Here is a 17,776-nt window from a genome sequence, read left to right on the forward strand (position 1 = left end):
ATGGAAATCAGAATTTGAACTCAGCTGACTTACCTGGTTAAATAAAGTGGTGATTGATTTTCAAAACAGTTCAAGCAACCCGGTCATATAAAAAAAAAAATAAAAAAATAAAACTCAGAACGACTGCAAATATAAAAAGCTAAGAAAAGTAATAAATAAATATATTGCCAAATAGGTTGCTAATTGCAATCTAAGGATCTACCTTGAAGGAGATCAGTTAAATCAATATAAATGCTTTCAGAATACAATACCTAGACTCTTTATTATATTTAATTATAAAAAGTTACATTTTCTAAGACACACGCACATATATATGTATATACACTGATTAATTTAAAACACTATCAAAAATCCTCTAAAATGTGCAAAATCAACAGGTTCCCTCAAAATGCGTCTTTACTAAGTTTATACATCCTCTGTATTTATTACATCAACAAATAGCATGCTATTATTTCACTGGTTTCTGTGGCATGGTTATCGCTGAGTGGTCATCTGTGGGAGTATAACTGGCACACATGCTATTCCGGCAAAGGATTCAGGGAAATGCAAGTCTCGTTCCCATTCATCTGTCTCGCTGTTATAAACTTGTACAATGCTCGTCACGTTATTTAAATGCCAGTTGTAGCCCCCAACAACGTAGATCTTCTTATCCAACAAGCAGCACCCAGCCTCCGACTGACCAGCTCGCATAGGGCTTACAGTAGTCCACTGATCCGTGTCGGGAGCGTAATATTCCACAGCTAAGACATCAAAGCAGCGGTCAACATGATCCATCCTGCCTCCCAGTGCATAGATCCGGCCATTGGTCCCAACCATTGCGTGCAGTACTCTCGGTTCATTCATCGGGGCTTTAAACTCCCACTGGTCCACCGCAGGGTCGTAGCAATGAAGAGTCTTTTTATCTTCTACAGAGACGCCGTATCCACCGGAAATATACAGCTTCCCCCCACAGGATGCGCCAGCGTGACCCCAAATCCTCCGTTTTAGAGAATCAACGTATGTCCACTCGTTCTTTTTGGGGCAGTAGCGTTCCACTGAGGACAAGCTTCCGGACCGATTACGCCCTCCTGTGGCATAAAGCTGGCCCTGCAAGATGTTCAGCTGGAACTGTATTCTGCTTTCCTGCAGCGGCTGTATCCGGAGCCATCGGTTCAAGTGAGGATCGTAGCGGTAACAAATGTCCACCGCGCCTTCCCCGCTACGGTACTGCAAATGCTGCCCTCCGACAACGTAGACGGAATTATCCAGAATGGAAACACACGCGTGGCTGCAGCAGGTCTCCATTTCAGTCAGCTCTTTAAACTGCCTGGCACCTACGTCGGGGAGATAGTAGACTTTGCTGCTTACAGTCCTGTCGTTGTCTGTGTAAGGAGTGCCACCGAACGTTATGAGAGACACAACATCCGATCGGATTATCGTCCGAGGTGACTGCATCTCATGCTGGCGGAAAGGCAGGATCTGGTAGTTAAAGGCCTCTAAGAGGTACTGTCTGCATAAGACGTCTTCCACCATGATATCAACGGTCTGGACACTGTCCACCAGCTCTGAGGATTTCATTAGCGGAAAGCGGATGTGGCATAGGACTTGGCTGGCACTTAAGCGCCTGGATTCCTCGTGCTGTAACCAGCGGATTGCAGCATGGAAAAGGTTGATCTCGTTGCAGTTTTTCAGTTTATTGCTTTGAAGGAAAAAGACCAGCCTCTCCAGTGGAATGTGAAGGAAGTCGTCCTCCTCGGCAATCTGGAGGAAATGCCGGAAAGTGAAGGCGTCCACAGACTCCTTCAGGGAAGAAAGGCTGAAGGTGGTAGCCATTTGTCCGATGTTTAAACAGGTCTCCACGCTCATAGCCGATTTGAGGAACTCCTCGCAGAGCTCAACAACTGGCAGCATCTGCAGGAACACGGCTGCCCCCAGCACATCCTGGATGCAATCCAGGTCTAACGTCACTTCAGCGCTGTACGCAAAATCAACGATGTGCTTCAGTCCTCTTGCTGACACGCCTTTCAGCTCAATAGCGTCTTGATTAGCCTCTCGCATCCCCCCAGTAAACATGGCTCTGCAAGTCAAGATTACAAACAAACAATCAGTCACACTGTATAAGAAGCTTTACTGATTGTCCAGCAGTGTATATGTACAAATTTTAAGTATCGCCATGGCTTCTGCATTTTTTGATTGCTTAAAGAGTTCTAGAATGAAGCCTAATGTCACTACTCAGAATTCTAACAGGTACTTTGTGTTGTACATCCACGACTTTAAAACCAGTGCAGTTACATACAGAGGGTCCTCATAATCCCAGTAGGTGGTTAGAGTGAAATGTATTCTGAAACTTCTATAGGATTCTAGGAGTGTAAAATAAAAGTCTGTTGTAGATTGGTGCAAAATTAATATAGTTATCATATTCACAATGTAGGGTGCAACCGACAGACATGTGGGTCAGTGAAATAGTTCAATGAAATGTATGATTACAATTTTAGTAATATTTAACATACTAGATACTGTACCTTTTACAACATCAATGGAAAAGTTTAAATGTAGATTATATTTAGGGCTTCTGTTTTTCGGAGTTCATTTTATTTTTCGCTGCTTATTTTTAGCTATTTTTGAGTTTTATGTAAATAGTTTTTTTGGGGGGGCTTTCGTTTTTAATATACTGTATGAAATTAGTGTTTTCGGTTACTTTACAAAATGCTTGAGCATTTTTTTTTCTGTCAAAATATGTACAGTAGTAACTCAACAGTACTTGAACACTTAAGTTGTACCTTCTTTCCTTTGTCTTCAACAACAAAATCCTTATGGTCACGGGCATATTCTTCTGGGGTTTTTGTGTAATACAGCTTTAAATCCTGCTAACAACCCTCCATTCCTAATTGTTATCTTGTTTAAAAATCTCGCAAGCGGAGTCTCCAATAGAAATGTAGGAATGTGCTGTCACTCAGTAGTTGGGGCGGTTTTAAAATATTCAGAACGAATGAATGATAGATACAAGGCAGGAAAGTGGGAAATGTACATATATATTTTTTAAATTTGTAGTAGGTTTTATTTTTTAATGGGAAAGGGGTGAAGTCAACGTGAATTGATCATCCATTTACACTGTACTTCTGGTGGTTTCCGGAGTTTATTGGCTATCCACCGATTTTATTTTTTTTGTAATCGGGGGTGTTTATCGGTTAAAACCGAAAATCAGAAACCCTAATTATATTGATAGGAGTGGACTACATGGGTATTTTAATATAAATGAAGTGAAGCAACAGTCTATTTGGTTATAAACTTTGGCTAATAGTGAAAAGAAATGTGTTGTTTAAATATGTATGCACACCAACATTATGTAGAACAAACACAAAAATATCCTACTGCATTGGCATCAAAACTGCTAGATCCCCTACATGAAGAGTAAAATAAGATTTGATACAAAACAGACAATCCATTCAAAATACCAGAGTGACTGATCCATTTCATTTTTACTTTAGAAATATTAATACAATTTTTATATTGTTTCAAACATGGTTATAACAATAGCATTAGTCAATTCTTTTTCAAGCTCACCTGTTATTATAACGATGCAACTACTATTTGGCATCCTTTGTTTTGTAGCTAATTCACTGGGGTAATGTAAAGCCTGCGCAACATATTCTTTACTCCTGGGATATTTTCATTTTAACATGTTACATACTGTAAAATAAAGGCACACACACACAGCGGATACAGCCATGCCCCCTGCCCCTGCTGCTGTCTGCCTGCGTTCTGAGCAATTACTGGCTTTTATTAGTTTTTGAAAAACGAACGAATATCTGAACGAATATTTAAGTTAATATTTAAGTGAATATCCGAACATGAAAATACCATGTTCGTCCCAGCACCAATCTACATATACAGTACACGCTCGCTATAACGAACCTGCTGGGGTCCAAGCCTTTTGTTCATTATATCGAGGGGTTTGTTACAGCGAAAGAACAATCAAAATGAAGGATAAACTGTTGGAGTAAGTTAATGAGATGAGATTGTGAATACAAGTAGAACACATACCTGTTAGTCTCATGTATGCAGTATTCTGCCTTTGCTTTATCCTGTTCGTTAAAGTATTATAATGCAGTACAGAAAGCACAAATCCCAAATTGAAGCTGAACATTTATTCAGAATCTGACACGAATCGTTTCAAAGTGCACCAAATCTTAATCCAACATGCAAGAATTCCAACCTGAGCTTTTATTCCAAATCAACCCAGCATGAAAAGTTTGACATGAAAAGTCAGATACAGGCTTTTTTTTTTTTTCTTTAATCAATTTTGCTTTGCCGCATGGTTGCTTAGGAAAGTGTTTTTTGACAACCTATATTCATGACAGAGACATCCCTGTGTTACTCCTTTTTTCATATATATATATATATATATATATATATATATATATATATATACACACACACACACACACACACAGTACTGTGCAAAAGTTTTAGGCAGGTGTGAAAAAATGCTGTAAAGTAAGAATGCTTTCAAAAATAGACATGTTAATAGATTATATTTATCAGTTAACTAAATGCAAAGTGACTGAACAGAAGAAAAATCTAAATCAAATCCATATTTGGTGTGACCACCCTTTGCCTTCAAAACAGCACCAATTCTTCTAGGTACACTTGCACAAAGTCAGGGATTTTGTAGGCATATAGGTCAGGTGTATGATTAAACAATTACACCAAACAGGTGCTAATGATCATCAATTCAATATGTAGGTTGAAACACAATCATTAACTGAAACAGAAACATCTGTGTAGGAGGAATAAAACTGGGTGAGGAACAGCCAAACTCAGCTAACAAGGTGAGGTTGCTGAAGACAGTTTACTGTCAAAAGTCATACACCATGGCAAGACTGAGCACAGCAACAAGACACAAGGTAGTTATACTGCATCAGCAAGGTCTCTCCCAGGCAGAAATTTCAAGGCAGACAGGGGTTTCCAGATGTGCTGTCCAAGCTCTTTTGAAGAAGCACAAAGAAACGGGCAACGTTGAGGACCGTAGACACAGTGGTCGGCCAAGGAAACTTACTGCAGCAGATGAAAGACACATCATGCTTACTTCCCTTCGCAATCGGAAGATGTCCAGCAGTGCCATCAGCTCAGAATTGGCAGAAAACAGTGGGACCCTGGTACACCCATCTACTGTCCGGAGAAGTCTGGTCAGAAGTGGCCTTCATGGAAGACTTGCGGCCAAAAAGCCATACCTCCGACGTGGAAACAAGGCCAAGCGACTCAACTATGCACGAAAACACAGGAACTGGGGTCCAGAAAAATGGCAGCAGGTGCTCTGGACTGATGAGTCAAAATTTGAAATATTTGACTGTAGCAGAAGGCAGTTTGTTCACCGAAGGGCTGGAGAGCGGTACACAAATGAGTGTCTGCAGGCAACAGTGAAGCATGGTGGAGGTTCCTTGCAAGTTTGGGGCTGCATTTCTGCAAATGGAGTTGGGGATTTGGTCAGAATTAATGGTCTCCTCAATGCTGAGAAGTACAGGCAGATACTTATCCGTCATGCAATACCATCAGGGAGGCATCTGATTGGCTCCAAATTTATTCTGCAGCATGACAACGACCCCAAACATACAGCAAAAGTCATTAAGAACTATCTTCAGCGTAAAGAAGAACAAGGAGTCCTGGAAGTGATGGTATGGCCCCCACAGAGCCCTGATCTCAACATCATCGAGTCTGTCTGGGATTACATGAAGAGAGAGAAGCAACTGAGGCTGCCTAAATCCACAGAAGAACTGTGGTTAGTTCTCCAAGATGTTTGGGCCAACCTACCTGCCGAGTTCCTTCAAAAACTGTGTGCAAGTGTACCTAGAAGAATTGATGATGTTTTGAAGGCAAAGGGTGGTCACACCAAATATTGATTTGATGTAGATTTTTCTTCTGTTCACTCACTTTGCATTTTGTTAATTCATAAATATAAACTATTAACATGTCTATTTTTGAAAGCATTCTTACTTTACAGCATTTTTTCACACCTGCCTAAAACTTTTGCACAGTACTGTATTATATATATATATATATATATATATATATATATATATATATATATATATATATATATATATATATACACACACACACACACACACAAAAGTTTTCAAGAGCACAAAAGATCAGGTGAGAACTGGAAATTGAAGACAAAGAATCTCATAAAAAATGTTGATAAGATTTAAAGTCACTGAACTGCAATAAACACCATTAGGTGTCATCTCACAGTGCTACTTGCTAACTTCTAATTAACCTCTCAGAGTCTTTAGCCTCTGGAGGCCTGGGTTCAAACCCGTCTCCGTTGGTTTGGTGGTCTCAACCTATTTCTAGCAGACACTGGGATCAACAAAACTGAACCACCTGCAGTCTCTGCTGAAAGAGGCCCACAAAGAGCCAGGTTAGCACTGAAGTTTGGGACACCACTTTACTACAGGCAGTATGTACTGTATTACCAAACTGTGCTCTAGAAGGGCACTGGCCCATGGCTTATTATTAAACAATAGAGATTCTGCAGACTTCTTAGCAGTGACAACCAAACACACCCTCAGGAAAATCTGAACCAAGAGATGTTAATTCATCTATTGTATCTCTATTGCTAAAAAAAGATAAAGACCCCACTAACTGTGCGCGCTACTGCCCTCTGTCGTTAATAAATTCTGATGTTAAGATCTATGCCAAGGTCTTGTCACGTCGTTTTGAGGTTTATATGATTAAACTTATATGACTAAACTGGTTCATGTCACGCCTCGCATCTGATAATGTGCGTCGCCTTCTTCATATTATCCATGCAGCTATGGATATCAATACTCCTTGTGCAGTCCTGTCACTGGATGCTGAGAAAGCCTTTGATCGCCTTGAATGGGGGTATCTGTGGTCGGTTTTGGAGCATATGGGTCTGGGGTCAGACTTTATTTGTATGATTAAGGTGTTGTATGCTAACCCATCTGCAATGGTGCTTACGGGCAGTAAATGTTCTTCCCAGTTTGCTATCTCCAGCGGTACTCATCAGCGTTGCCCGCTCTCTCCGCTTCTGTTCGCCCTATCACTCGAACCACTTGCCCAGGCTGTTCCTCAGTGAACAGCTTTTAATCCTATTAATATCAATGATACTCAGCATCACATTTCACTCTATGCTGATGATGTGCTTTTATTTGTTGATAATGTGCCTCAATCACTCCCTCATTCACTGTCCATTTTTGATGATTTTAGTTTGTTATCAGGTTATAAGATTAATTGGTCTAAGTCCGCCCTAATGCCCCTGAATGCTGCAATGAGAAAATGTGTCCTGCCTTCTAATATACCGGTGGTTAAGCATTTCAGATATCTTGGCGTAGAAATATACTCCTCACTGCATGCTATCAGTTCGAATAACTTTAACACAATTTTCAGACAGATAGAGACTGACTGAACCAGATGGACCCACCTCCCCAACTCATTACAAGCTTGTATCTCAATAGTCAAAATGAATGTACTTCCACGCATTAACTTCTTCAGTTCTATGATCCCCCTTTCCCCCACTACTAAATATTGGGACACATTGCATAGTATGATTGCTAAATTCGTATGGAATGGGAAGTGTTCCCGCAATAAACTTTCTACTCTTCGTGAAAAATGCACAGGAGGGCTATCATTGCCTAATTTTAAGTATTATTTTTGGTCATTTGTACTTCGTCCAATTGCATCTTGGCTGGACTCCAATGTTCATGTGTCCTGGCGACCAATCAAGGAAAAATTGGTATTTCCGCATAGACTTCAAGATTTGGTTTACTCAGCTGTTCCTCTCAAACATTGCAAATTGCGTTTTGGCCCTATAATCTCCCATCTAATTTCTGTGTGGCGCACAGTTGAAAAGCACACCAAAATTCAGTTCAAATGGCACTCACATACTCCTATTATTCATAATTATAAACTTTTATCAGGCGGTCGCCCGTTTTCCTTTCCACAATGGAGGGACAGGGGAATACACACTCTCTCAGACATTTGTAGGAATAAGTACCTTTGTGTGTTCCAAGATTTACAGCTACAATTCAATGTACCAAAATCTTCCTATTCTTTTTTTATTTACGTCTACGTTCCGCAATGCGTGCCTATGGGGTGCCTTGGGGGACCGAGCTGCCTTCACACATATTACACAATATTCTAATTAAAGGGGGAAAATCAAAGGGCTTGGTGACCACACTTTATACCCTCGTTCTCCAGGCATCATACAAACCTTTGGTGATTAATACTGTTTATTCCAAGCCTATGGAGCAAGAAAACAGAATGGCAAACTCTGTACGAACTTTAGGAACTGAAAAACTTAGAAGAGTCTGAGATTTAAGATTATAAGTACTACTAGAGGCAATTACAATTTATTGAAATAATCTGGGCTTTTGCCAAGGACAACCTTATAAACAATTATGTAGCAGTGTTTCACTCTTCATGGAGATAAAGAAGTCAGACCAGCTAATCTATATAATTCACAATGATGAACAGAATAACCCAGGTTTGTTATAAACATCAGTGCAGAATGGTACAAATGATCCAGCTCTCCTTAGACTGTCGTAGTAGATACTCTATAAATAATGTCACTATAGTCAATCAGAGGCAAAAATGTATTCAAGATCAGTTGTTTTCTAGTTTGTTCTGAAAAACAGGATTTATGTCTATAAAAATAGCCCAATTTCATTTTTTGTTTTTTTGAGAGCATATCAACACCTGTTGTAAAATTCAAATTCCTATCTAACCATACTCCCAATATTTGTAGTTATTTACTAGTTCAATGAAGAGTCTTCACTTAAAGTCTCGCACTGTTTAACACAAGTTTCAAATCCAACAAATGTTGCTGAATGATCCTGAAAGCTCCCTGCATGTTTTTATTAACCCGGTCAAGCAAATAGCCATTAGAATACAATACAGCATCATCTGCATAACCACATAATTGAGGATTTTCAATACTAATGCCGATTGTTAATGTAAAGAGTAAACCGGTACAGATCCCAGAGGAACTCCTTTTTTGAATTCAGTACTCTCAGAGGTTAATCAATCTGTTTTTATACTTTGGGTTCGATTTAGAAGATAATTATTAAACCATCGAACTGCCTTCTCACTGATACAGATTTCTACAAGTCTTTGAGACAGAAGCTCATTATCCACAGTGTCAAAAGCATCAGAAAATGGAACAGAATCTAACATATAAGAAGTGATGTCTTATTATACAATGGATTGCACCAGTATAAAAAAAAAGGTTAAAATGTAAAGCCTCTATAAGGGAATGTGTAAAATAGGGATGTTAATAGCTTAGAGTTTAAATGTTTCCCCAAGTACTAAATGTTTAGAACTGTTCCAAAACGTTTAACCATTGTCAAAGATATGCATTTCAAATGCAGAGGTGAGCTGTAGTGTTTCTAAAGAAGGTGTGCAGTGTAAAGTTATTTCAATACTCATTGAAAGTCTTTTCCATATACACATCATTGCTGTATACATGACATCTTATCCACATGAATGCTTTAGTGCTCCTTTTTTAAATTCCCAATATGTTCAAGTTTAAACACTTAGGAAATGAAACAGAATCCCCAGCGTAACAGTAAAGACTTGCACCACAACTAAGCAAAGTCTGAAGTGACACACAGCCAGCCGGCGTATCGGAGCCCTGGTGTTGTACCTGAAATAGTCACTGCAGGAGGCGAGGACGGCTTTGTGGACCTGGAACTGCTCCTCATTGATGGTGAGGACGACGTCAAGGAGCTGCCCCTGCGCTCGTAGTGCAGAGAGACCCTGCAGGAGTGTGGTGCTGTGGCCAGGGGCAGAGAATGTGCAGCGCAGAGTGCTGTTCTTGTTAGCCATGCTGCAAGAGACAAGCCACAAGAAACTCTGTAAGCACTTTCCACCCCCCTGCTCTCCCTCCCTCCTACCATGAATTATTAACTGCCTTAGCAGTTGGAAGCATCATTTCAGTATTCAGTGCATGCAGGTTTCCACATTTCAACAGACTGCAGTACTGAAGGGGCAACTACAAACACTGATGGCTTGGATTATATAATATTAAACAAGGCTCACGTGGCCTGGCTGCTTACACAAGTTCAGAAGACAAAACATGTGCATCGAATCTTATGTAGTCTCCCTTGTGCAATTTTGTTCCCTTGAGTTTTGCATTGATCTTTTAAGGTGAGCGCATTCTTTAAACAATATCATCTCTTAATATTCATCACATCTCAACAACAACGTACTAAAAACCTGATGTAAAGTAAGGGGAAATTACCTTAAAATCGAAAAAATTGCACAAGTGGGCCTAAATACAAATGATACCCTATTGTAGTTCCACAAAAGGTTAAACCACTTCCATTAGTAAACATATCATTTTTGGCTGTCACTTGCTGTCAAGATTCCCATTTCTAACCCTTGTGCTTTTGTTGTTGCTGGCTTCTCTGTGCAATCCTGGACTACCTTGCCTAAAGCAGGGTCTGTGCAACCAGCAGCTGTCGTGCCACAGAAATCTATGATCTATTCAGAACAGGTAGCAAGTTAAATTTGCTACCTGTTTGTTTCTCAAATGTTTGCTGCAACCTACCCTATTCTAGTATATTGTTGTAATTCATAAAATAAGATAATTTTAAGCGTGTCTTTATTTATAACCAATGTACACTATTTGTATATTGTACACTACTGTACATTGTTTGAAATAATAATAAAACAGAAGCACAATTTCTAAAAAACTTTGAAACACAAATTCATAAACTGCATACGTTTATAAAATATATAGATTTGCAAAGTGCAGTGAGACCGCTATTAAAATATTTAGTTCCTTGGTTGAAATAAAAACCTGGAGGTCATGGTATGTCAGTCATGATCAAATTTAGTGTGAAGTTCAATGAGAGGCGCTGTATTTTTAAACGTGAGTTTAAAAACAACAATTAAACAAAGCTAAAAACATGTATACCCGTTTCCAACCTCTCTACCAACAGATATCTTTACACTCAGTGCACAATGTGAAACCAGGTGCTTCACAGCTACAGAATACTAGGGCAGGGGAACGCCTAGAGCAACAGTGTAGATTAAAATAAAAACATTACAAAAAGATTGTCTGAACTCTGCTAAAAATGTTTAAGAGTGCAGAGACACCTACAACATACACGAGTGCAGCAATGTTGAAATGTGGACCAGAGTTTCCAGAATCTTATATTATTTCTAGCACCAAGTTGATCTATTAAAAAAGGTTAAACACAGAATTGCAAAAATACATTGAGTGAAATTTGAAGTTATGAAGAAGAAAGCTACAAAAACTTACCAACTATGTAGGATTTACAACATTGAATTTCTTACCATATTATTAATGTGTTATTTCCTCTACCATATATCTGTTGTAACGATTAAGATTTTAAAAAAATGGATTACTTTGCCACATTTCCATCTGCACCATAAAACCATTCTGTAAAACTGTCATCTCGTTCCAGTATGAAACTGGGGCTGCAGTCGGTTCCAGCTGCAGTCTACAATCCAATCCGCTACCAGACATTACACAGCAGTCCAATATTTCTCTGGCAGTATAATATATTCACAGCCCTCACATTGACAGTAGCTACCTTTCATCAGCAGTGCTAGTTGGAGAGATCAGGTTCTACTAGCAATCTTAAGGGGGGCTGGCATAGTCCCAATTTTAAAAAATCCATCTGATTTGCTGCTGATGTGGCAGATAGAAACCTGGCATTGGCTGCAACTCAAAACTGAACAACCTGATATAAAAGAAGACTCATCGTTCTCGCAGGAACAGCAGCCTGGAATACGTGGAATGCAAGACTGTCCATTCTCAGCACTCAAGCGGCATCTGCATTCGTTTATAAAGTGGGGGGAGAATTCCAGCATGGGATTTATCTGAGCTGTCAAGATTGTCAAGTCGGGTAATTATAAAAACATACAACACAAATGGCTTCTCCGCTTGAGAGTGAAGACCAACACTAGAAAAATACCACTAACCTAGTTATACCCTTACAGCACTCATCAGTTAATCTAGTATTCATCACAATGGCTTTTATTTGTTTTGTGATGAGAAATGGCAGAATCTCTGCTTGAATAGTTATTACAGTTTCCTCAATGCATATATTACTTTACAAACATGTAAAATTAAATGCACGTTTTCAGTCCTATTTGAAGGCTATTGTGAAGAGTCTTGTTTTTGTGCTTCTTGCTATTGAATAGAAGTGTTCCCAATGCACTGATTATTGATAATCACATTAATTTAGGAAATTGCTTGCTGATTGCTCCTCAATCTACCATCTAACAAGAAATGTGTCCCAGAATTAAATTAGAAGTTCCTTTAATGTATTTCAATTATTTATTTAGAAAGTCAACAGTGAATAATTCCTCAGAGAGAATCTCATTACAGGGAGTTTCCATGGAAGAGGCATCAAACATGACTGATTGTGGACTGCAAATTTATTACTAGGGACTGCATGAATCACAACATGCAAATAAAACACCTCAGTCGCCAGAAGACTATACGCTGCTCCCACCTCCAACGCTTCCGCCACTAGGAGCAGAGCAGCAGGAGCTGCCTCTGCCTCCACCACCTCCACCGGCAGGAGCAGAGCAGCAGGAGCTGCCTCTGCCTCTGCCACCTCCACCGGCAGGAGCAGAGCAGCAGGAGCTGCCTCTGCCTCCACCACATTCACCGGCAGGAGCAGAGCAGCAGGAGCTGCCTCTGCCTCCACCACCTCCACCAGGAGCAGAGCAGCAGGAGCTGCCTCTGCCTCCACCACCTCCACCCAGAGGGTGAATACCTGCTGGTTCCACCTCCCCCAACGTGGGAGGACTGCTTGCAGCTCCCACCTCCACCACAAGAGGAGCTACAGCTGAGTTTGCCATCGCCCAGGGATGCCTTCACGTCACCGCCCGGGGATGCCTGCCTCGCACCGCCCAAGGATGTCTGCCTCGCTTCGCCCAAGGATGCCTGCCTCGCTTCGCCCAAGGATGCCTGCCTCGCTTCGCCCAAGGATGTCTGCCTCGCTTCGCCCAAGGATGCCTGCCTCGCTTCGCCTGGGGTTGCTGCCAGCCCTGCATGGCAGCAGGAAGTACTGTGGCCGGAACCCCACCAAGGGGAGCTGTCGGCCACGAAGAAGGGGGAGGAGGTCCAGAGACCACCAACCCCAGCAGCAGTTTCGCTGCCGGAGATCATGGGGGAGGTCAGGAGACCACCCCCCAAGCAGCCTTTCTGCTGCCAGGAGTACCCCGGCTGGAGAAGCGAGACCGGAAGCTATTAATGTCTTTGCTGACAGCATTTCCGCTGTCAGCTGGGAAGCTGTTGGCATTGCCACCAGCAGCAGAAGAGTGGCAGGAGTGTGCCACCCCGCTGTCAGCATTGCTGTTGACAGCCTTACGACATGTGGGCCCCTTGTAGCCTATGGTTCTGGCCCAGGACTTTGTGCTGGACTTTTGGCCTTTTAAGGGGGGAGGTGGCCGTTGAGGCCATGTGTGCTGCACACAAGGGGGGGGGTATATGTGGCAATGTGCCCCACCCGTGTGTATTTTTGTGTTTTATGTTGTATGTAGTGTGTAAATGTTGGTGTATTGTAGTTGCTGCACGGGATATAAATGGGTGTGTGTAGCACGAGTTATTTAAAATGTATAATTATATTTAGGCACGGGGATTGCACTTCACGTGCATTTAAAGTACTTAAAAATATGTGAGCACAGGGTTTTCACAAATTAGTTCACGTGCTGGGATTCAAGTTATATATATAGATGCACATCTCATTCACACGGGTTTGTGTGTTCAGGGCGAAGGAACGGGGGAGAGTGAGGAGGTAAAAGTAATAAATAATAATAATAATCAATTGCTACGTCGTGCTGGAGGACCAGCACGGTACTTTTTGTTTGTTTGTCTGTTTATTTTGGCGTCAAGTGCCGTGTTCTGTTTTGTTCAAACTTATTTTCTGTGTGCAATAAAACACTGAGCGCCACAGCGTCTCCGGTTCACCGCAAGGACTGCCTGTGTGTGTGCTTCTTTCTGGCCTGACGTCACCCCTAAAGCCAGACTGTTCACAACAGTCTACTACACTGAAGGTGTACACTACAACACTTTGTCGTAACCAAAAACAAAGGAAACCCAGGACGCTGCTCCGTATACTGTGCTGCTACCATGATGTTATGAAAAGTTTGTCTCTGTTGATCCAGTTATATTCTGTCCGGGACATTGCAATGTGGTGATGATTAGCGGAGGTGACATTAACAGGAGTGATATTAAGCAGCTTGTCTGTATGGTTTCCATTTGAATAAAGCAATATAACTATAGTCTCTAATCCCTGTGTACTGAGAAAAGCAAGCAGTTACAGGGAATGAGTCCCGCAGCAACACCTGCCCAGCTCCCATTTACAGATTTATTATACAATTCTTAGTTTAACCCGATGAGAACAGACTTTTTCTTTTTTTATGTGTGTGTGTGTGTGCCATCAGCTTTCTGTCCTACAAAACTCATGAATTAGTCTGTCTCTTTGTATCTCTTAAATCTGTAAAGCTACGCTTCGATTAAACATTGTGTGTGTGTGTGTGTGTGACCTTTAAATCGCAGATGCACTGAGAAAAAAAAAATTCTTTGTTGAAACATAACGCTGGTCTGTTGTAATGTGAGGTACATTACAGCATAGATGTCATGTAGAAGTTACTATGTGGGAGAAGTTACAGTATATGGAAAGCGCGTTTTTGTTTGTTTAATAGTGGAGAGAGGCCTATAGTGTAATTAACAGATCTGCTTATCCAAACACAACTCAACTGTGTGACTGTACTTCAAAGACCTTCATTAGAATACCAGCCGCCAAGTTCAAGCGTCAATGCCATTTCGTAAACCAATGATAACTCGAAACAGCTTAATGCTTATTTAATAATATACGTGTAGGTTGCTGGAGTTTGCAAACTAAACTTGTTTTAACACAAAATGCACACGCTGTCACTTACAGGACAGGGAGTGCATAAAATCGACAAGTGTTATCAACGCTTCCTGACACAAATGTACTAGAACTCTATTGTCATTAAGTCTTTTATTTTTAAGCTTTATAATAAATTACAGTATATTTGACATACGCTACTTATTCTCATGCATGCCTGAACGTCCCGTTATTGTATGACTGCAGTCAGCTAAAACAAAAAATACGGTATTTAATACATTTTTATAACGTTAATTATGATAACATTCAACTACAGTAATTTAAAATATACACACATGTTCACGATATTTACTCGCAGGGGCCTACAGTAAGACCTCAAATGAATCCTCGGAATTTCCTGCCTTTACTCACCGCCATACCCCCTCACGCAAACTGTTATCAAACTTCACATAAACCTCTTTACGATTTCCTTTCCGGTGCCGGTTTTTTTTTTTTTTTTTTTGACATGGCATAGATGTCTGAAGTCCCGACGGATGACAGATACTAGCCCGAATTAGTCGCTTTGTCCGTGGTCTCATCCTCACCTGTTCTGCGGTCGCTCCGAGGCGAACTCCCTACCTCCCGATTCCGCCATCTTCACTCAGTCACACACGCACAGGTGCAGCACAGGAGACGCGGACGGTTCATTCAACGGGGTTGAAGCAGGGTACAGGTTCCGTGACAAACCAGTGTCTGAGTACCATCACTGTTTTATTAATGACTAAAACATGGCAAACAACATGTTTACATATTTTCCAGTAGGTGTGCTGTAAGGAAAATGTCGGTAATTCTAATTAGAGCTGCTGTTTTTTAACTGGTTTACTGGTTCAGGTGCGTTCTGGTTTAGGAACTGGTTAAACTGGTTCAAGATAAAATAGGTCGTCTAAATATCCCATACTGTGAAATTCAAGGTCAGCTGTTAATCTGTTTGTGGTGAAAAGCGTGCAATGGCGGTGCATTTTCCAGCTGTAAAACCGTTTCACACAGCATTTAAAAAGTAGTAATGTAAATATTTTTTACGTGAATTTTAAAAAATGATTTTATTGACATGTAATTTCTGGTATTTTTTTTTATTATCAGCAGGAGTCGCTATAAATCTTCACATGTGTCAGTCTGCGTTTGCTACCAAAGTGTGTAAATTACCTAAAGTTAGAATGATTCACAAGTGGGCTGAGTGTTACACCACAATTTCTGACATTATTATGACCTGATATCTTTTTGCAGACGTGGTGAGATGTATACAAAAACATGCATAGTGGAATTGCTCATCAAATGGATGAATTCCTATTTACTCAAGGCCCCTGCATGTAAACACAACCACACACCTTACCTTTGATTGGTTATTGCCTCCTGTGGGTGGTGATAAAGCTGTATTTTTAAGACCTGCTTGAAAGAAAAACAACCTTCTTTCAGTGGTATATTCCAAAGAGTTTAGCTTCAAATTCCATTTTTGTATTTTTTTTTTCTTACTGGCAACACCAAGTGATCTGCCATTTTGAAAACAAGTTGTTTTGCTGGCAATACCCTACTGTGCACTAGGTGGTGCTAGCGCCTACTTATTCAAAGACACGTTGGCTGGTCTAGACTAATCAATGGCAGGACACTAGAACTGAAGCGCAGCTCCTAAACTCATTGTCAAAACATAACACACTATTATCAAAAAACAACAGCTCAGTATTGGAGTAATTACAATAAAACAACAGCACAGTATTGGTGCAATTACAATAAAACAACAGCTCAGTATTGGTGTAATTACAATAAAACAACAGCTCAGTATTGGTGTAATTACAATAAAACAACAGCACAGTATTGGTGTAATTACAGTAAAACAACAGCACAGTATTGGTGTAATTACAATAAAACAACAGCACAGTATTGGTGTAATTACAATAAAACAACAGCACAGTATTGGAGTAATTACAATAAAACAACAGCACAGTATTGGTGTAATTACAATAAAACAACAGCACAGTATTGGTGTAATTACAATAAAACAACAGCACAGTATTGGTGTAATTACAATAAAACAACAGCACAGTATTGGAGTAATTACAATAAAACAACAGCACAGTATTGGTGTAATTACAATAAAACAACAGCACAGTATTGGAGTAACTGCAATAAAAACACTTCTCTGGATGACTGCAAACATGATAGAAAGGGAAAAGAGACTGGAGTTTGAAGCTGCTAGTCTTTAAAGTAACTTTTCAAGATACTCTAGTACTTAAAAAAAAAAAAGAAAGTTTTTTACAGTAAGTCCAATTGAAAAATACTATGTTTAGTGAAGATTAGTCTTACTAAGTACTGACAAACTGGAGGGGGTTGCAATCTCCATGCCTCAAAACTATCCTGGACTGGTGGAAGCCCCCTTTCTCTTCGGGGGTAAGTGAACTGCTGCCTCACTTATCCCCGAAGAGAAAGGGGGCTCCCTCCAGGGCAGGGCAGGCTTGAGGCATGGAGACTGAACTGCTCACCCCTAAGAGAAAGGGGGCTCCCTCCAGTCCAGGGCAGGCTTGAGGCATGGAGACTGAACTGCTCACCCCTAAGAGAAAGGGGGCTCCCTTCAGTCCAGGGCAGGCTTGAGGCATGGAGACTGAACTGCTCACCCCTAAGAGAAAGGGGGCTCCCTCCAGTCCAGGGCAGGCTTGAGGCATGGAGACTGAACTGCTCACCCCTAAGAGAAAGAGGGCTCCCTTCATTCCAGGGCAGGCTTGAGGCATGGAGACTGAACTGCTCACCCCGAAGAGAAAGGGGGCTCCCTCCAGTCCAGGGCAGGCTTGAGGCATGGAGACTGAACTGCTAACATGACTAACTCTGCACTCTACTTCTTTTACAACAGTAGGTGAGACTCTCAGTAAAACAATTTATTTGTATCT

General features: G+C 40.8%; 1 protein-coding gene across 4 annotated transcripts; it reads right to left on the reverse strand.

Annotated features, from left to right (window-relative positions):
• Positions 1 to 243: 243 nt before the first annotated feature.
• On the reverse strand, positions 244 to 16,396 carry LOC117401351 (kelch-like protein 26). Of its 4 annotated transcripts, none has more exons than XM_059015067.1 (3): positions 16,231 to 16,396; positions 9,650 to 9,832; positions 244 to 2,056 (listed from the first exon to the last, which is right to left on the reverse strand). In XM_059015067.1, exons 2-3 carry the CDS (start codon positions 9,829 to 9,831, stop codon positions 475 to 477), a joined length of 1,764 nt encoding a protein of 587 aa, XP_058871050.1. In that variant the 5' UTR covers position 9,832; positions 16,231 to 16,396; the 3' UTR covers positions 244 to 474. The 4 variants fall into 4 exon arrangements, with proteins under 4 accessions (XP_058871050.1, XP_033857849.3, XP_033857848.3 ...); XM_034001958.3 differs by lacking the exon at positions 16,231 to 16,396 and adding an exon at positions 15,446 to 15,743; XM_034001957.3 differs by lacking the exon at positions 16,231 to 16,396 and adding an exon at positions 15,273 to 15,401.
• Positions 16,397 to 17,776: the final 1,380 nt, after the last annotated feature.

The sequence above is a fragment of the Acipenser ruthenus genome, chromosome 49, assembly GCF_902713425.1.
Source record: "Acipenser ruthenus chromosome 49, fAciRut3.2 maternal haplotype, whole genome shotgun sequence".
NCBI classification, from domain to species: domain Eukaryota; kingdom Metazoa; phylum Chordata; class Actinopteri; order Acipenseriformes; family Acipenseridae; genus Acipenser; species Acipenser ruthenus.

Coding starts and splice junctions, on each gene's coding strand:
- LOC117401351 (XM_034001957.3), bottom strand. CDS start 15,373: ATGCCATGTCAAAAAAAAAAAAAAAAAAACCGGCACCGGAAAGGAAAT. Junction 9,833..15,272: donor TTGCGTGAGGGGGTATGGCG/GTGAGTAAAGGC, acceptor TGTCTCTTGCAG/CATGGCTAACAAGAACAGCA. Junction 2,057..9,649: donor TCCTGCAGTGACTATTTCAG/GTACAACACCAG, acceptor CTTGACTTGCAG/AGCCATGTTTACTGGGGGGA.